The sequence below is a fragment of the Lolium perenne genome, chromosome 4 (assembly GCF_019359855.2).
Source record: "Lolium perenne isolate Kyuss_39 chromosome 4, Kyuss_2.0, whole genome shotgun sequence".
Classification (NCBI taxonomy): Eukaryota; Viridiplantae; Streptophyta; class Magnoliopsida; order Poales; family Poaceae; genus Lolium; species Lolium perenne.
Genome location: NC_067247.2, coordinates 300,186,023 through 300,206,683, shown reverse-complemented (window position 1 = coordinate 300,206,683; position 20,661 = coordinate 300,186,023). Strand labels below are relative to the sequence as shown.

General features: G+C 43.3%; 1 protein-coding gene across 1 annotated transcript; it reads left to right on the top strand.

Moving 5' to 3' along the window:
• The first annotated feature begins 12,619 nt into the window (after positions 1-12,619).
• Positions 12,620-17,776, top strand: LOC127295916 (protein SIEL). Its single transcript, XM_051325924.2, has 8 exons — positions 12,620-13,750; positions 13,850-13,930; positions 14,384-14,608; positions 14,696-14,887; positions 15,016-15,156; positions 15,327-15,413; positions 16,175-16,626; positions 16,720-17,776. Exons 1-8 carry the CDS (start codon positions 13,451-13,453, stop codon positions 17,639-17,641), a joined length of 2,400 nt encoding a protein of 799 aa, XP_051181884.1. The 5' UTR covers positions 12,620-13,450; the 3' UTR covers positions 17,642-17,776.
• The last annotated feature ends 2,885 nt before the right edge of the window (positions 17,777-20,661 follow it).

Genomic DNA, 20,661 nt, shown 5'->3' with positions numbered 1-20,661 from the left:
ATATAATATCAGGAATGCTACAGAGCTCCCACTCACTTTCTTGTAAATACAGGCCTCTCCATGACACTGTATAAACCCGAAGTCTTTGATCACCTTATCAAAGCGTCGGTTCCAACTTCTTGATGCTTGCTTCAGTCCATAGATTGAACGCTGAAGTTTGCATACTTTGTCAGCATTTTTAGGATCGACAAAACCTTTGGGTTGTACCATATACAACTCTTCCTCAATGTCTCCATTAAGGAACGCCGTTTTGACATCCATCTGCCAAATTTCATAATCGAAAAATGCAGCTATTGCTAACAAAATCCTCACAGATTTTAGCTTCGCTACAGGTGAGAAAGTCTCATCGTAGTCAACTCCTTGAATTTGTCGGAAACCCTTTGCGACAAGTCGAGCTTTATAGACAGTAATATTACCATCAGCATCTGTTTTTCTCTTGAAGATCCATTTATTTTCGACAGCCTTTCGGCTATCAGGTAAGTCTACCAAAGTCCATACTTTGTTATCATACATGGATCCCATTTCGGATTTCATGGCTTCTTGCCATTTGTTGGAATTTGGGCTCATCATCGCTTCTTCATACGTCGCAGGATCCTCATCATTGTTATCCACAATCATGACATTTAGACAAGGATCATACCAATCAGGAGTGGCACGTTCCCTTGTCGATCTGCGAGGTTCAGTAGTTTCCTCATTTGAAGTTTCATGATCATTATCATTAGCTTCCTCTATTGCCGGTGCAGGCGGTACAGAACGCTTCCGATCTTTGCGCTACTCTGATCAACGAGTATAGATTCATCAATCTCATCGAGTTCTACTTTTCTTCCAGTCACTTCTTTAGTGAGAAATTCTTTCTCAAGAAAGGTTCTGTTCTTAGCAACAAAGATTTTGCCTTCGGATTTGTGATAGAAAGTGTACCCTATAGTTTCCTTAGGGTATCCTATGAAGACGCATTTCTCCGCTTTGGGTTCTAGCTTGTCCGGTTGTAACTTCTTTACATAGGCTTCGCAACCCCAAACTTTAAGGAACGACAGCTTAGGTTTCTTATTAAACCATAATTCATACGGTGTCGTTTCTATGGATTTTGATGGTGCTCTATTTAAAGTGAATGCGGCTGTCTCTAATGCATAACTCCAAAATGATAACGGCAAATCAGTAAGAGACATCATAGAACGAACCATATCTAAGAGATTTCGATTACGACGTTCGGACACACCGTTTCGTTGTGGTGTTCCCGGCGGTGTCAATTGTGAAAGTATTCCGCATTTCTTTAAATGCATGCCAAACTCATAACTCAGATATTCACCTCCACGATCAGATCGTAGAAATTTAATCTTCTTGTTACGTTGATTTTCTACTTCACTTTGGAATTCCTTAAACTTCTCGAAAGTTTCGGATTTATGTTTCATAGAATAGATATACCCATATCTACTCAGATCATCTGTGAAGGTTAGAACATAACGATAACCACCGCGCGATGCTACACTCATTGGTCCGCACACATCGGTATGTATGATTTCCAATAAGTCAGTAGCTTGCTCCATCATACCAGAAAATGGAGTCTTAGTCATTTTTCCCATTAGACATGCTTCGCATCTATCAAGTGACTCAAGGTCAAGTGATTCAAGTAATCCATCAGTATGGAGTTTCTTCATGCGTTTCACTCCAATATGACCAAGACGACAGTGCCACATATAAGTAGAATTATCATTTAATTTAATTCACTTAGCATCAATGTTATGTATATGCGTATCACTACTATCGAGATCTAAAAGAAATAAGCCATTCTTTTCAGGTGCTCGACCATAAAAGATATTATTCATAAAAATAGAACAACCATTATTCTCAGACTTGAATGAATAACCGTCTTGCATTAAACAAGATCCAGATATAATGTTCATGCTCAACGCGGGTACAAAATAACAATTATTTAGGCTTAAAACTAATCCCGAAGGTAGATGTAGAGGAAGTGTGCCGACAGCGATCACATCGACTTTGGATCCGTTTCCAACGCGCATCGTCACTTCATCTTTTAGTAGTCTTCGTTTATTCTTTAGTTCCTGTTTCGAGTTACAAATATGAGCAACCGAACCAGTATCAAATACCCAGGTACTAGAACGAGAACCAGTGAGATAAACATCTATAACATGTATATCGCTTATACCTTCTTTCTTCTTCTTGACAAGGCCGCTCTTCGGATCAGCCAGATACTTGGAGCAATTACGCTTCCAGTGTCCCTTCTCCTTGCAGTAATAGCACTCAACATCAGGCTTAGGGCCGTTCTTAGGTTTCATAGGAGGCGTGGCAGCTTTCTTGCCACCCTTCTTGAATTTTCCCTTAGACTTGCCCTGTTTCTTGAAACTGGTGGTCTTGTTGACCATCAACACTTGGTGCTCTTTCTTGATCTCAATCTCAGCAGCTTTTAGCATGCCAAAGAGTTCAGGTAACTCCTTGTTCATGTTCTGCATATTGTAGTTCATCACAAAGTTCTTGTAACTTGGTGGCAGTGATTGAAGGACACGATTAATCCCCAGTCTGTTAGGAATCACTATTCCCAAGTCACTGAGTTTCTTTGCATGCCCGGTCATGGCGAGCATGTGCTCACTAACGGAGCTGCCTTCTTCCATCATACAGCTGAAGAAATGTTTCGATGCTTCATAGCATTCCACGGCCGCATGAGTCTCAAAAATAGCTTTCAGCTCTTTCATCAACTCATGAGGATCGTGGTGCTCAAAACGTTTTTGAAGATCGGATTCCAGACTGCACAGGATGGCACACTGAACTTGAGAGTACTGAGTTTTCCGAGCCTCGTAAACAGCTTTTACTTCATCGGTTTCAGTTTCTGCAGGAGGGTCACCTAGCGGTGCATCAAGCACATATTGCAGATTTCTGCCAGAGAGGAAGATCCTCACATGACGGAACCAGTCGGTGAAGTTGTTACCGTTGCTCTTAAGTTTTTCTTTCTCTAGGAACTGGTTAAAATTGATTGGGGACGCCATCTCTACAACATATATTTGCAAAAGTTTAGACTAAGTTTATGACAAATTGAGTTCAAATTTTAATTCAACATAATTAAAAATCTAGATGAACTCCCACTCAAAACAATATCCCTCGCATTGTCTTAGTGATCACACGAACCAAATCCACCGCACCTAAGTCCGATCATCACGAGACAAGGTGTGATTTCAGTGGCGAACACTCAAAGTGTTCATCATATCAACCATATGATTCATGCTCTACCTTTCGGTATGACGTGTTCCGAGACCATGTCTGTACATGCTAGGCTCGTCAAGGCCACCTTAGTATCCGCATGTGCAAAACTGTCTTGCACCCGTTGTATGCACTTGTTGATTCTATCACACCCGATCATCACGAGATGCTTCGAAACGACAAGTCTTGGCAACGGTGCTACTAAGGATGAACACTTTATTATCTTGAGATTTTAGTGAGGGATCATCTTATAATGCTACCGTCGCGATCTAAGCAAAATAAGATGCATAAAAGGATTAACATCACATGCAGTTCATATGTGATATGATATGGCCATTTTGTCTTTGCGCCTTTGATCTTCATCTCCAAAGCACGGACATGATCTCCATCATCTTCGGGCATGATCTCCATCATCGTCGGCGTAGCGTCAAGGTCAATGGCGCCGTCTTCATGATTGTCCTCCATGTAGCAACTATTACAACTACTTTGAAATACTACTCAACATGAAATTTAAAGACAACCATAAGGCTCCTGCCGGTTGCCACAATACAATAATGATCATCTCATACATATTCATCATCACATTATGGCCATATCACATCACCAAACCCCTGCAAAAACAAGTTAGACGTCTCTAATTTGGTTTGCATATTTTACGTGGTTTAGGGTTTTCGAGAGAGATCTAATCTACCTACGAACATGAACCACAACGTTGATACTAATGTTTTCAATAGAAGAGTAAATTGAATCTTCACTATAGTAGGAGAGACAGACACCCGCAAAGCCTCTTATGCAATACAAGTTGCATGTCGAACGAGGAACAAGTCTCATGAACGCGGTCATGTAAAGTTAGTCCGAGCCGCTTCATCCCACTATGCCACAAAGATGCAAAGTACTCAAACTAAAGATAACAAGAGCATCAACGCCCACAAAACCATTGTGTTCTACTCGTGCAACCATCTATGCATAGACACGGCTCTGATACCACTGTAGGATAACGTTGCATAGAAAACAAAAAAATTCCTACCGCGAACACGCAATCCAAGCCAAGATGCAATCTAGAAGACGGTAGCAACGAGGGGATTATCGAGTCTCACCCTTGAAGAGATTCCAAAGCCTACAAGATGAGGCTCTTGTTGCTGCGGTAGACGTTCACTTGCCGCTTGCAAAAGCGCGTAGAAGATCTTGATCACGGCGCCACGAACGGGCAGCACCTCCGTACCCGGTCACACGTTCGGTTGTTGATGAAGACGACGTCCACCTCCCGTTCCAGCGGGCAGCGGAAGTAGTAGCTCCTCTTGAATCCGACAGCACGACGGCGTGGTGTCGGTGGTGGTGGAGAAATCCGGCGGAGCTTCGCTAAGCGTGCGGGATGTGGTGGAGGAGAGAGAGCCGCTAGGGTTTGGGAGAGGGGGGCGCCGGCCACTAGGGGTGCGGCCACCTTGGTGGTTCTTGGGGTGGCCGGCCCCCTCCCCTTGGCCCTCATTATATAGGTGGAAGCCCCAAGTGTTGGACTACAAGTCTCCGAATAAGACCCGAACCCAAAACCTTCCATGTGATAGGGAAACCTACCCAAGGTGGGAATCCCACTCCCCCCTTCCATGTGGGGGGGGTGGCCGGCCCCCATAGGGGGGGTCCACTTGGGACTCCTCCCCCTCTAGGGTTGGCCGGCCATGGAGGTGGAGTCCCTCCGGGACTCCACCTTCCTTGGTGGTTTCTTCCGGACTTTTCTAGAACCTTCTAGAACCTTCCATAGAACCTTCCGGATCATTTTAAATCTTATAAAATGACTTCCTATATATGCATCTTATTCTCCGGACCATTCCGGAACTCCTCGTGATGTCCGGGATCTCATCCGGGATTCCGAACAAATATTTGAACTCCATTCCATATTCAAGTTCTACCATTTCAACATCCAACTTTAAGTGTGTCACCCTACGGTTCGCGAACTATGCGGACATGGTTGAGTACTCACTCCGACCAATAACCAATAGCGGGATCTGGAGATCCATAATGGCTCCCACATATTCAACGATGACTTTAGTGATCGAATGAACCATTCACATACGATACCAATTCCCTTTGTCACACGATATTTTACTTGTCCGAGGTTTGATCATCGGTATCACTCTATACCTTGTTCAACCTCGTCTCCTGACAAGTACTCTTTACTCGTACCGTGGTATGTGGTCTCTTATGAACTTATTCATATGCTTGCAAGACATTAGACGACATTCCACCGAGAGGGCCCAGAGTATATCTATCCGTCATCGGGATGGACAAATCCCACTGTTGATCCATATGCATCAACTCATACTTTCCGGATACTTAATCCCACCTTTATAACCACCCATTTACGCAGTGGCGTTTGGTGTAATCAAAGTACCTTTCCGGTATAAGTGATTTATATGATCTCATGGTCATAAGGATTAGGTAACTATGTATCGAAAGCTTATAGCAAATAACTTAATGACGTGATCTTATGCTACGCTTAATTGGGTGTGTCCATTACATCATTCATATAATGATATAACCTTGTTATTAATAACATCCAATGTTCATGATTATGAAACTAATCATCCATTAATCAACAAGCTAGTTAAGAGGCATACTAGGGACTTCTTTGTTGTTTACATATCACACATGTATCAATGTTTCGGTTAATACAATTATAGCATGGTATACAAACATTTATCATAAACATAAAGATATATAATAATAACCACTTTATTATTGCCTCTAGGGCATATCTCCTTCAACAAATTCATAGAAAATTCATTTTAACACAGAAAATTACAAATGAGATATCAAAATGTTCCTAAAAATAAAATCTATCCAAGAAAAATAATATGGAATTTTTATTTTTAATAAAAATTTAATTATTTTAAACTCATTATTTAAGCCTTTTCTTTTATTCGAAATGCAATTAAAATTCAATAATTAGGAAAAAATTCCAAATTAAATAAAAACCATTAAATAAATAAATAAAAAATTAAAACTAATTTTATTTATTTGTTAAATCATTATCAAAGAGATTTAAACCCTGATTAATAATTACCCTAATTATGAGTTGTTTAAAAATAATAAAATGTCAAATTCAATATTATTTTTATTCCTAAGTTATTAATAACTTCAACTTTATAATAAAGTTATTAATGTAAGAACTATATAGTAATTAGGAAACCATAGTTCCTTTATACATAAAGTAGTGGTTCCATCAATTTATGCGGAACCCTAAAAACCCTAATCCATTCAGGAACCCTAGGTCCACTATTTCATGTGAACCTCAATTTGTTTCTAAACCTAAACCTTAGGTTAGAACATGTGATCATGATACTTTGATTTCATTCATAGCTCCATAGTAGCAACTAAACAATTGCCATGTCTTCATAAAATAATAGAGACCCATCTCTAATACATTGGTATTACATGTGTTCATCTTCATCAATAATTCAGTATTCCATGTATGCATACCTATCCTACCTAGATGATCATATTAGGATCAACCAAGTCTAAAACCCTAGTTTCTAATGCCAAAACCATCATCCTTATTCATCCATGCTTAGCATCATACCATTATGATGAACTCCAATAGCAACCATGCCAATATTGTGCATCCTATTCCATACACACTAAACCCTATTAGGGTGAGATAATTATTAATCATCCTATTTAGGAAACCACCATTCCTTACTTAGTAAATCCAATAGGAAACTATAGACAACCTCAACCCTAATTGCAATACTTCTTATTACTTAAGAAGTATGTTCTTCAAAAGTTATTCTTTTGAAATAAATAGGAAGTAGTCGTCAACCTTGCCTAACAGGACCTATAAATCCTAGCTATCTATTACCACTAAGATATATCACCATGATAGTAACCAATAATTGCTTAAGATACTTATGCTTTACTAAAACCATATGATCTCTAGCTATTGATGAATCCAACTCTGTTGTGATCCATCTAAAACTTACCTAGAAACTAGTTGAAAACCATAGTAAACCCTAGAAACCACAAACCTAATTATTATACTTGTTCTTCATTAAAGAACATGTTCTTCAAAAGTTATTCTTTTGAATGATATAATAAGTAATCATCAACCATGCACTATAGGACTTAGAAGTGACAAACTTCTCTTTACTTAGTATACAACTACTATTCTTTCGTGTGTATGATTGTTACTTTGCATTATACCACTTGTTTATGATTCTAAGACAACAAAATCATAATAAGAACCTTGTTTGTGGAATCACTCTAAAAGTGCAACACACCCTAAGCAAATCATTTCAACTAACTAATCCTAAATCATCGGGGTTAGGTCACGCTTAGAGCGATTGCATCTCATACTTATGCATTATTGCATCCTTGCCAATCTTTTAAACATCGTCCTTACCGGATGATGATGCTATTTCAGAATATGGAGTTATTGCAAATCGATGACCTTGTCTGCATAATCTTGCAGTCAAGAAAGGCAAGTTCATCACTTGCTCATGTCATTTGAGTATTTTTACCAAATTACTTGCAAAGTACTATGTTTATCACTATTGCATAAAAAGCAATATTTTCATAACTATGAATATGACTATGTGGTGGGCAATGGAACCATGGATTGTGTTGATATGGTGGAGGTTCCATTGCAATGGGTTTATATCCATCTAGGATTAAACAACAAATGTCGTCCATTAATTCTTGTGCCGTAAAACTCGTGTTAACCATAAGATCTGGAGTGGGACGGAGTAGTCAATTGTATTTCCACCTCTCGTACATCAACGTATGCGCTTACCGTAGACACTTGACCCAGGTTGGGCAAGCGGTGGGGTGGGGATCCCATTCTAATTCCCCACGGTAATGCGGTCTATGATGGGTTGCATCTACCGACGAAGGAGTTTGGTTCGATCCCAGACTGTCGTCGTGGTCGGGGGCCGTCCTTAATTGGTATAAGAGCACCGGCGAGGACCCAGGGTCGGGGAATTGCAACAAAGGGTGGGTGTGCGAGGTAGCGGAGGAATATGATTTGGCTATGACCTTATACCGGGCCTCACACCAAAGGAAGTGTGGACGGGGAAATTGCCCGATTGGCACCAAAGGTTAAGATCTCTTATGGGTAAAGCAACACACCTCTGCAGAGTGTAATGAATCGTGACCTGTCACTCCCTGTTCCGGGTTTGGAACTGCGAACGCGGCCGGAAAGGAACTCCATGAAGTTCTAGTAAACCGGTGAAGGCTGACGGACATAGTTCTTCTGAATAAAAACAACCTTTTGAAGAAATGGTTATGAAAACCTGCATTGGTATTAGAATTTCTGGTCTAATGCTGTAGCTAGTGCATCAAACACCTCTTCCCTATAATGAACTTGTTGAGTACGCTCGTACTCATCTCACTCTTAAATCCCCTGCTTAGATATGGAGGCATCTGAAGGAAGATCTACAGTGCAACTCGAAGACCGAGAAGTCAACAACTACTTCAGGGGACAAGACCCTGTCAGAAGAGTCAAATACCACATCCAACAAGGAGAAAACCTAGATTAGCCATAGAAGGGAACTAACTTCCTAAACCTAGCTCCTATTTAGCTAGAATCTATCCATAGCCTCTATAGCTAGTTAAATACTCTACAAATAGAGTTCGTGATAAGACTAGACTACGAGTTGTTCTTCTGGAGTTATTTGCAGTTTTACCTCATTGTAAAGTAGGAGGCTGTGATGATCTTATGTAACAGAGTCAATGTTGTAATTCTATAGACATGCCTTGGACCCGTATATGTTTCCGTTGTACCACTCCGAGCGATATAATACTAGTGGAACGGTGTTTCATTGGTGTTATATCAGACTTGCATACTACACCATGCAGTGGTATGCTGGGTCACCACAATGTTTGGGTGGGATTGGCTCAACGCTATGGGGCGTGGCCTGCCTCAATATATATATATAGGTACCAAAGGGTACGTACAGGTTACAAAATACATATACAGAATATACAGTCTAACAACCACCTACTTGAACCATTAAGAGCTTCAATATTTTCTAGAGAATCTGACTCAGCAACAATAGCACAACACCCATATCTGGCAGATAGTAAGAACCCCTCTTTAATCGCCAACGCTTCCGCCATGGATGCTGAACCAACATTAGGGAAAAACTTTGTGGCTGCAGATATGAAGTGGCCCTGGTAATCACGAAGAACTGCGCCTGTCGCACCCTCACCTGACTCCTCAATAAAGGAGGCATCCACATTAAGTTTCACCCATTTAGGACAAGGTTTGGTCCAAGCAGTAGCCGGGGGGTTTGCCACAGTCATAGTATTCTTAGCATTAGCAGTAATAGAAATTATAGATAGCTTACATCTGAACATCCTCATCATGTGTTCTCCTCCTTCTAATCCACCATAGGTACCAACACGCAACCATCATTACCTCTTTAAGACCAATATCAAAATTCTGGAAACTCATATCCTCTTTACATAATAGGTGTTCAATGATAGTTGAACCAGAACGATCACTTAGCAAGGCATCATCCACAACGCTAGTTAGACCAAGGGCCACCCAGATTTCTTTCGCGCTAGGGTAGACAAATAGGAGATGTGCAATATCCTCCGGACCTGTAGCACAAATAGGGCATTGGTCCGACGTTTCAATATGGCGATTTACCAGAATACTTTTTAGAGGGAGGATACCATGTAATGATCGCCATACAAAAATCTTTATTTTGCTTGGCATAATTCATGTGCCAAAACAAATGCTGACAAAAGGAAGCAAAGCAGAAAATGAAGTAACCGCCTTTTTCTTAGGCCATTTTTTTTTCTGACATATCTAGGGCCGATTGAAAACCAGAAACTTGTCCTTGCACTCACCTATACAGCTATACCGTACTTGCAAAAAATAACTAAAAGGAAGAGCAAAATTAGTCCTTACGTATTTACATCCTTGCATCTCCTTGTGTATCTTCAAATTGTTTTTTACAATAATATGTACATTTAATGATGCAAAAAAAAAAACTCTTTATACAATGGTACTTAAATTGGTATTTACAAAAAAAATGCATGTGTTGTATTTACAATAGTATTTAAAAAGTTTAAATTTATAAAGAAAACTCATGCATGTATTTACAGTAGCACTTACAATGTTATTTACAAAAATATATGTATTTACAACAAAAAAATATTTTATAAAGTGGTACTATTTACCTGAAAATGTTTTTACTGGGTATATTATATAGCCCTTACAAAGTTACAATGAAATTTACAGAAGCACATGTATTTCCAGCAGTATTTATAAAGAGGAACTCGTGTATTCACAGTGGTAGTTAGGTGAGATTAATGGAAAATACGTGTACTTACATTTCTATTGCAGTGGTATTTACCGGAAAACTCATGCATTTACATCTTTATTTACAGTAGCACTTACAGTGGTATTTACAGCTGAATACTTGGCTGTAGATAGCTAGCTTGCTTTTTTTGGTGCTACAGCTGAATACTTGGCTGCAACATAGCTGAATACCTAGCTTCAGAAATGCTACTGTAAATAAAGATTGCTCATATCCTAAAAGAATTCAAATTCAAAATTTGTGTAAATTCAGAAATTGTTCAAATTTGGAAATATTCAAATTGAAAAACTATTCAAATTTGAAAATATTCAAATTCAAATTATTCAAATTTCAAAAATAACAGAGAAGAAATGGAAAGAAAACTTGAGAAACAAAAAACTGGACCGGCCTAAGATCCCCCGACTAGGTGTGCGGCGGCCCGTCCATGCCGACCAGGTCGGCGGACACGACCTTCCTGTATCCTTTTCTCCTCCCTCATTACCACCTTGCTTAGAGCATCTCCACCGACCTGACGCATTTTGGACGCTAAATGTGATTGCGCGCATTCGTTTGCGTCGGTCCATGGAAGCAAAATTGGCCTTCGGGTCACGACTGTCGTTTGCGTCTGGGGGTGCCCCTAGCGACACGACGCATTTTAATGTTAAATTATTTTTTCATTTATAATACAAGCATTTACATAGTGACGAAAATAAGTAAAAAGGCAATATAATAGCCGTAGCTAACAATGGCGCCCTCCATGGATGCCTAGTTGTCCTCATCGTCGTCGTCGACGACGAGGTCGATGAAGACCAAAGGTGCCCAAGGACACGACCAATGCACATGTTGTTGATGCGCTCGAGGCGGGCAGGTGACAAGGGTTCAACTCGGCAAATTTCCAGGGTTATGGACTTAGGTTTTAGAGAAATGGGACGATGAAGATTCCGGGAGTGAGATGGCAACGACATACCCAGGTTCACGTTAGTCGTAGACAAAGGGATTGTATCTAGTCTAATCTTATGCAATATCAGAATATGAACTAAGGGGCTCCCTTGTCTTTTTTTATATGCAACCAGGATAGAGTTTACGAGAGTCCTAATTGACTACGTATTGAAGTTTCCTTTTTTTTAATCTTTTCCTTGATTACATGGAGGCCTGCAATTGGAAAACGAAGCCATCCCATTGACCGATGTCGTCGAGCTAGTTGTTCGCAACGACCATCTCCATGGCCTCGTCCTCCGCGAGGTTCGGTGGCTAGAGTTCCTCCTCCTCCTCTTCTTCTGCGCCCCCTCCTCATCTGCATATTCCTCGTCGTCGTCGTTGAAGCGAGTGCGGCGCTCCTCGATGAAGAAGTCCACGTTACCGAGGTAATCCACGCGATGGCACGGGGCGAACTCTCACCTCCCGAAGGTGGACCAGGTGTTGGAGTCGAGGACGAAGACCTAATCATCGCGTAGATCCAACAAGAGGATGAATTTACGGCGGTGGATCTCCTGCTGATGTTGTCGTCGCTTGTGCGACATCGGAGGCACCGAGACACGTCGGCGGTTGAGGTACCAGCCAACCCTTTGGCCAACCCTTTGGCCTCGGCGTCGTGCTTCGTCTTGCGGAACGGCCAACCCTTTGGCCAACCCTTTCCCTTGGTGATGTCGGTACCAGTTGGATGTAGGCGAGGTGCGGGCAGACTGTCCCTCTTTAAAGACTGGGCGCCGCCTTCAACTAGCGGGAGCTCAAGCGCCACCCGCTCCAACAATGGCGGCGTGGAGGTGGGACCGCGCCATCGACGTGGCCCGAGGAACCGGACCATCGCCAAAGCTTGTACTTGCACACGAAAGACGAAACATGTGCGGTCGCTGCCAGGCGGGCCTAGAGGGCAACGATCTGTTTTTCCGCTACATAGCCCGAACAACACCAATATCAGCCTCCGCGAAGATACATTCACGGCGTAAATTTGGACCGTGGTTTGCGTCTGTGGGGGAGAGACGGATCATTATGCGGCCTTTTTTTTCTGTCCGCGCGGACTTTGCTTTCTTACATTTGCGACACTTGGAATTTTTCATTTTGGATTTCGGTAGAGTCGCTAAACGAGTCAACATCCGAAGAAAATCCCATCTGGGCCGGCCCACCTCGCACGTGAATCGTCTTCAACCTCCATCCTCTTCGTCCTCTATTTCCGTCTGCCGCCCTTGCTGCTCCGTCGAATGCCCCCGCCGCCACCTCCGGCCGTAACCGCCTTCCTCCCGCCTCCCGCGCACGGACCCATTCTCTCGTCGCCTCAGCGCCCCACCCTGCTCGAGCCGCGGCTGCCGCCGGTCTACCGTCGCCCCGGGCTTCCCTGTAAACCCCCCACCCACCTTCTTCTCCGTCGCCGGCCACCCCACCCGCACCCTAAGCCCTAAGCCCTAAGCGCCGGCCATCCACCCGCACAGCACCCTAAGCCCTAAGATTCCCCCCTCGCCTCCACCTGCGCCGCCGCGGCGTCGCCGGCGACGGTTAGGTCTTTCTCGTTTCTCTCCCTGTATTCTCCGGTGGCCGGCCACCGCCTCACCTCCACTGTCTTCCTCTTCTCCGGCCGCCGCCGCTCTAACAGGCCCAGCCCAAACACTGTAGCGGGGTACGCGTCCGTACGCTAACGGACGCAATAGGCGTCAAATAGGGTTTGCCGCCAAACACCACCACGGTCCACGGCGCCGGCTCCTCACAGCCGGCTGCCTCCCTTCTACCCCGCGGACATCAGCTGCGTCGCGCCTTCTCTCTTCGCGTCTGCTGGCTGCTGGGCCACTAACAGCATTACAGCCGCCGCTGCCGCCGGTGCCCGCGACGGCAAGCCAGTATCTGCCCCTCTCCCCATCAGAACCCGGCTCACAATTGATTGCCAGCTTCCCCACTTCCCGGCAGTAGACAGCCCTCTCCCACCGGCCACCTCCTAAAGCTACCCTGACCTCATGGACATGGACGAAGACCTACCAGCGTCCGAACCATGCTCAACTTTCGCCAAACTTGCTAGTTTCACGGGGCCGTCCGCGTCAACCAGCTCGTACGCCGGCCCAGAGGTGGAGGTCCGAGCGCTCGCCTCGATGGCCACCGCGCTCTATCCGTTGGCACGGGCGGAGGGGCTCCATGGCCTTGCTGCCGTCCTCGAGAAGGGGAATGCCGGTAGCGAAGTTGCGGAGTACTGCTACAGCTATGCGGCGGCATTGCTGAGGGATGAGGACGAGGGTATCAGGCTGGGCGCCGTGCGATTGGTGAGCTTTCGCCGATATTCGCTATTTCTCCTTGTGAATTTATATTTTCAAGTGTCACATCTGAAGAATTGAGGAGAATTTTCTGTCTTCGGTGGATAGGCTGGCATTTGTGTGGAGAAGATTGCTATGAGAGAGGAATTGAGTGGTGATGCTGACCAAATCGACCTGATTTTCCTACAGGTATGGTTTGCACTTAGCGCTGGATTTGGTCTAGGAGTGACTACCTGAGTTTGTGACCTAATGTTAATTTATATTGAAATTTGGATTTAGCCTAATACCACTTCTGTTCATATATGTAAGTTCTACATAGGCTACTAAGGTTTTCAATGAATAGTTGTACGATCTGCCAACAATAAATTGATACTGGGAAGGGATGCTTCTGTTTTTTGACTTACAACAACACCTATTTAAGAAATTTACCATTGCATTCTTACCACTAGAAATCTTTTTAATAAGGTGTAAGTACTCATGTGAAACGAGATTTATTAGTGCAATATACAGTTTGTGATGTTTACAGCAAGAAAGAAATGCATTTAATCATGCTTGTCATTTAACATTTGCAACTTGCAAGTTTTACTCTGCTGATCCACCGTTATCTAACTGCTTTGTTTCCCGTCTTGATTCTCTATGCAGCTTAGCTCCATGGCTAGGGACATGTGTGCAAAAGTAAGAATTGAAGCATTCAACGCACTTGCCAAAATGCAGAGAGTATCCGATGGTGTGTTGCTTCAGTCCTTGTCTAAGAAGATGATAAAAACTGACACCGGAGGTGCCACAGGGAAAAAAATATCACCTAAATTAGTATTTCCCTGTGCTGCTGGCATATTTGCACATGGGATTGAAGATGAATTTTATCAGGTCACGTCATTTCTGTTATACCAGTTAATTCCCCTTAACTCTTCCATCTGTTTCTTTTGTTTTATTGTTCTTATTTTCTCACTACAGGTGAGAGCAGCTGCCTGTAAAGCTTTGGGAGAACTTGCAAAGTTTTCAAACCAATATGCACAGAAGGCCTTAGACCTGTTGATGGACATGATGAATGATGATACAGAAGCAGTTAGACTGCAAACTTTGCGGACACTACTCGATATGGCAACATATGGACATTTGAGTGTCCAGGAGAAGCACATGCATATGGTACTAAACTTCTAATTAGTACTCTAATGTGCCTCGTGTAAGCTCGATGTATGAATTTGTTCTTTATTTGTAGCTAATCATGCTAAATGCTAAATTTGGCAACCTTATGCCTGATTGTTCTTCTGCAGTTCCTTGGCATATTGATGGATGCCAATGTTATAGTACGAAATGCAGCACGCAAGATCCTAGGGTTGGTGAAACTGCCTAAGCTTCAGATGTTTAAATCTGCACTTGATGGTCTCATTGCAGGTCTGGAGAAAGATCCGGAGGTATGTTAGCGTTAAATACTATTAGTTTGAACATTTTCCAAATCAATAGTTTGTGTAGTCCATGAAACACAAACTCTTAATTATCCTGCTAAATCTAGAATGTAGCTTAATCTAAATGTTTGAGGCTTTACAATTTCTTCCATTGGTGTAACTGTGTTCATTATGTGCAGGATCAAGAAATATTTGGTGTTCTGTTTTCCATTGGCAAGAATCATGGGAGCTTTTCAGCCAATATAGCTAAGCATTTAGCCAAAGAGGTGTTTCTCCATATCTTACTTTCAATTGTATTTGCCTGCTAATATTAAATTCTACTCCCTCTGATCCATAATAAGTGTCGCTGATTTAATACAAAGTTGTACTATATCAGAAGTTATTATGGATCAGGGTGAGTATATAAAATGTCAGTTTTCACCTGCACTGACTCTTTCTGCCTTACGGTTTTTTTTTGCCAGACAGTTCTCTCAAGTTCAGTATGTATAGATTTTGACCTTGCTTGTTAATTAAGCAGTGCACATAACCATGAACTCCCATGTTTCAGTAAATCAAATTATCTTCCCTCTTAACTGTCCCATTTTTTCTACAGTATTCTCATACTTATTGGATCATAAAGTTCATAGCTATACTTAATTCCCTTTTCCATACTTTTCTCTTCTCGTGTCCTCTGGCGATGTTACTTTCAACATCCATTTCTTCGTCTTCATTAAGATTTGCCAAGTAGCACTTTTTCTACAATGTAAAAGGTCATCCTTAAGGTTTGCCAGATATGCCTTATGGACAACCTTTTTACACATATGTTCTACTTGCAAGTATGGCCTCCACACACACTTAGAGGTGCTTTCTCTAAAGCCGCATGGCATGGTCTTTGTAGTTTCTTCAGTGTTTCTTTATTATTATGATGTTTGACCTTTCTTGTATGAAGTATGAAGTACTAACTCAAGTTTATAGGTATAGTTACTTTTTGGGAGGATTTTTTTATGATTTTTTTTTGCCTCTTAATGTTGCATTGTCTATGGCATAGATCAGTATGGCATCTGATGGAGAGCTGATATTGGACAAACCTAGGATCAAAGCATTGTTAATAGTGTCTATTTTGGCACCTTGTTCTGTTGATAAAGAAAAAGAACTGGATATACCTGCAGTTATATTTTCACATGCAATTCCCCTACTTGGGACGATCTCGTGTGCACTAGGAGAAGATACACAAGATTCGCTCTTATCCCACTTGTTTCATCGATGTGGATTGCCATTTTGGGGTAAGAGGTTAGTGTCTTCAGAAGGTAAAGATTCTGAATGCTTCAGTGTTGAAACTGCGGATGGAACTCATGCACAGATAGAAAAAACTGCAATGTCAACGAATTGCTTAGATGAAGTCGTGATAATGCAATCGGTGAGGCTCATACTAGAAACAGTTCAAGGCGCCTGGGCTATGAGGAAGTCATGCATTATAGGAGAAGTTCAAAGTACTCTGAGGTATGACTTATGTTCCTTTTCTCGCATGCAATGAATCTGTCATGCTATTTTTTTGGTGAATTATTTAAGTGCCTTTTATTTTCTTGATTGCAGGACATGCAAAGAAGAAGTCAATATATTAGCTGTAAATTCTTCAGGACCAGCTTATGGGTTCTTGAGCTTTGTAAGCGACTATATTGATGCAGTACAGCTCATTGTTGAAATGTGGCATTTCGTTCAATCGGAGAATTCTTATGCTTTTGGCCCAACATCACAAGATATTTTGCTAGAGAAGTTGGATACATCTGTGAGAAGGATGAAATGTTGTTATGTCGGATTGCATAGAGAACTGGAGGTTCAGGTCTTGGAGCTTGCTTTGTTAGCTATTCTATTTAGACTGTCTGAGCTAGCAATATGTTCAGAATTAGTGTTGGACAAGCTGCATTGGATAATTAATCACTTAGATGGTCTATGTGCCGATGGATCATATGAGCTTTCTGACTTCAGCCAAGAAGTTAAGAAATCATTTGATGCTAACTGTATTGACTGCAATCCTGCTGTCAATATTTGCAGTTTTCTTGAAATCTTTGATCTAAAGCCAGCGACCAGTTTTGGAATGGTTAATGCTAGAAGTGCCGTGTTGAAAGTATGTGATACTGATACTGAAAATCCGTTATCATGTGTCCGTGGATTGCCTGTGGGTGTAAGCTTTGACGTATCTCTTCAAAATATTGCTAGCCACGATAGAATATGGCTCCGCATGATTGCTGGTGAGTCCATCCAACATGTCTTCTTAGACTTGTCTTGTTTTGGGGGCGATGATAAGGTGAAGAGCTGCTCTACCGTCATTCCTTTCTATGCTACTCCAATGGCATGTTCATTTGTTCTGAGGGCATGTTTGGTAATGGAATGTCCATTTGGAAGCATCGGCGATCATCAGGAAGGACATGGAGGACCAAGAGATTGTGTAGTCCAACTCTGTGATGAATTGGATGTCTACTTTGTTAGTGCTGATATGAGCAAAGGCGGTGGTTAGAATGATAGTGATCATATGTTCCTTCTTTGGTATGTACTCTTTGATCGATGTTACACTGCTGTCTTCTAACAGCAACTGTGGTTAAATGATGCAAATATGAGTTGTTTGATCATGCACAAACAATTAAAAACATCAGTAGTGAGGAGTTTCATGCGATGCACTGTGTATTACCTGAGTAAACTGATTATAAGTTGTTTTGAAGAATGGAGAATTCTGTGGACTATGGAGCATACGAACTCTTGTATAACTGTAGTGACAGCAGGAACTCTGAATAAAGAGTTCTGTTGCAAAGTGGTTCATCCACCATCCCCTGGAGCGGTGATTCATGACGAGCAAGGCCTCTTCGTCACGTGATAACTGAATTTGTTTCGAAGGTGTCCGCACCCATGCACGCTGATGAATTCCTGGACTCGACCTCTGGCCCCTTGGCCCTTGCTGCTGGTTAGACGAAGCATCAGAGCAACATCAAACGATCAAGGAAAAACAAATGCACTGAAAATTTATTTTTTCTAAGTTGATTAAAACTGTACACTTAAACCAAGAGTTACATAAAAATTCACTTGCCTCTTTTGGTGTTAAAATGTGAAACTGCCTAGTTACACTTTTCGAACACTAAAGTTCAACATAGTTTTGGAAATGTGTAGCTTCGTTATGCTGGATAAAAAATCAATGGTTGAGATCGTTATCTTCAGAAATTCCAAAAGCAATACAACCTGGCGTTCTTGTCCCCAACCTATCTTGGAACGTTCGAGCATGCTTTGCGATTCATGCAACCCCCTTCTTCTACACATTACAAAAAAAAAATACCATATCTATATTTCATGTCACTAATCCCCTCCTCTTTTGCATAATAGACCTCTCATTCTTTTCATATTAAATATTTTTAGGCTTGGATCAGTTTTTTTACAGCTAGGTTTGGGCCATGGCCATTGCATTATTCTCGATGCATTATCAAGCATCATTCTTATAAAAAAAACTGCTTTTTTGTTTTCAGGATAACCATTGCATAACAACAATTCAAAGCATCACTATTAAGCACTAAAATCAACAAGAATTTTGGATCCAAAATTTTACTCCACCCATTCTAATGAATAAGGCGCGTGGGTATTTCGAAGTTTGTCTTTGACCAAGAATTAGTCCAAATATACAAAGATTATTGATAAAATATCCACATCATTAGAAAGTATTTTTAATAGGAATCTAATGATATTAATTATGTCTCTGATTGATATATAAGCAATATTTTGTTATTCATTTTTTGGTTAAAGTTCGACTTCAACTACTAGTGCGTTTTATAGGAAGGGAGGTACTCCTCCATCTAAAAATAGTTGTCTCAACATTATCTAGACATGGATGTCTTAAGCGAGAAAACAACGAGTACACGGATACGCCCATGCGCCCAATCGAGGATAAGGTGAAAATTTCAAAACAAAGTTAAGATTAGTATGAAGTAGGAACAGAACTTCAGTGCTACGATGAACTGAACAATGAATTTCCTTAGTACACGAAACTTCGGATTACAATTTACAGCTGAGGACAAAGCTAAGAAGTAAGAACCGAACATGATCGGCCGATCTATCTATCTAGCTCCTGTCTGCCACGTCGTCCGCGTCAGCCGGTGCAACAAGTCTTCGCCGCGGCGGGCGCGCGAAGCCGAGAACAGAACGAAAGAACATGACGCATTCCTCCTCCTCGCCGTGCTGCACCGACGGCGTCCTTCTCACTTCCGTCGGCAACGAATTTGAAGCTCTGCAACATTTCCCGGCGCATGGCATTGTAGCCCTCGTCGCCGCGGCGGCATCCCCACGGGTTCTTCTCGATGACCGGCTTCATCGAGGACTCGGCGTCGACCAAGCCCGGACCGTTCGCCGTGGGCACCGCCACCGTCCGTTCAATCTCCGCCTGACCAGGCTCTTGTGGTTTCCTCTTTTCCGGCACGATCTTCTCCTCCGCCTCTTACCCCGTCCGAAGGAGCCAAAAGTTCCTCGTCGCGCATGGAGATGGCCGTGCCACGCCGGCGCCGGCCTTCTCACTTTCGTCGGTAACGAATTTGAAACTCTGCAATACTTCCCGGCGTCTGGCATAGTACTCCTCGCTGCGGCGACGGCCTCCCTGCTGGTTCGTGTGGGTGGCCGACTTCATCAAGAACTCGGCGTCGACCGACTCCGGACCGTCGTTCGCCGGCAGCACGGGCACCGACCGGTCGACCTCCGCGTCATCATCAGGCTCTGTTCGTCTCTTCTCCTCCTCGGGCATGTTCTCCTCCTCCTTCTGAAACGGGCAGTAGTTCCTCAGGTAGCTCTGCTGCCGGCGTTTGTGTGCATCGTCCCTCTCCGAGTCTCCGACCAGGACCGGCCGAAGTCGCTGGCCACTCCTCCGCCGCTCTTCTTGTCGTCGAGTACGCACTTCAGGAACGCCGCGTCGGATCCCGGACCAAACCGGTCGGCGTACGTGACGCACGGCCGCTTCGCCGGGTCGCCGGCCGTCTCGGTAGACACCACGGGCACGGGGTGAACCTGGCGACGGCGCCAAGCTTCCTCGATGGCCGATAGCCGCCTCGCCCGCGCGATCGATCGCTTGTGCTCGGCCATCCACCGTCTCTTCTTGATCTCGAAAGCCGGCAGCTCCTCTATCACCGCCGTGCGCCCCTTGCGTCTGTCGTCCTTGCCGCCGTTGTCGTCCCACCGGGGATCTGGGCCGCCTGCCCGCTGCATCGCCTCCGCGATCAGTCTCTTCTGCTCGTTGATCCACTGCCTCTTCTCGGTTTCGTAAGCCAATGCTTCGCGCAAATCCGGTGGTTCGCGTGAGCGCGACGCCGATGCAGCTCTCAGCTCCGCGATCAGCTGCTCGTGCTCTTCTTCCACGGGCCGCCGCGTCTCGGTCCCGCGAGCTTCCTGCGGCGACGGAGCGTACTTGCGGCGGCGTAACCAGCTCGGGAGCAGAGACGACGACTTGCGCGACGCCATGCCCATGCAGACTCGCTCGATCTACCCGATCCGATAATTTGGTTAGGTTTCTTC

What these genes read in the sequence shown, in the direction of transcription:
- LOC127295916 (XM_051325924.2), top strand. Translation starts at nt 13,451, where the DNA reads ATGGACATGGACGAAGACCTACCAGCGTCCGAACCATGCTCAACTTTC. An exon ending in TCGACCTGATTTTCCTACAG is followed by an intron (nt 13,931 to 14,383) that starts GTATGGTTTGCA and finishes TTCTCTATGCAG; the next exon opens with CTTAGCTCCATGGCTAGGGA. An exon ending in GTCTGGAGAAAGATCCGGAG is followed by an intron (nt 15,157 to 15,326) that starts GTATGTTAGCGT and finishes CATTATGTGCAG; the next exon opens with GATCAAGAAATATTTGGTGT.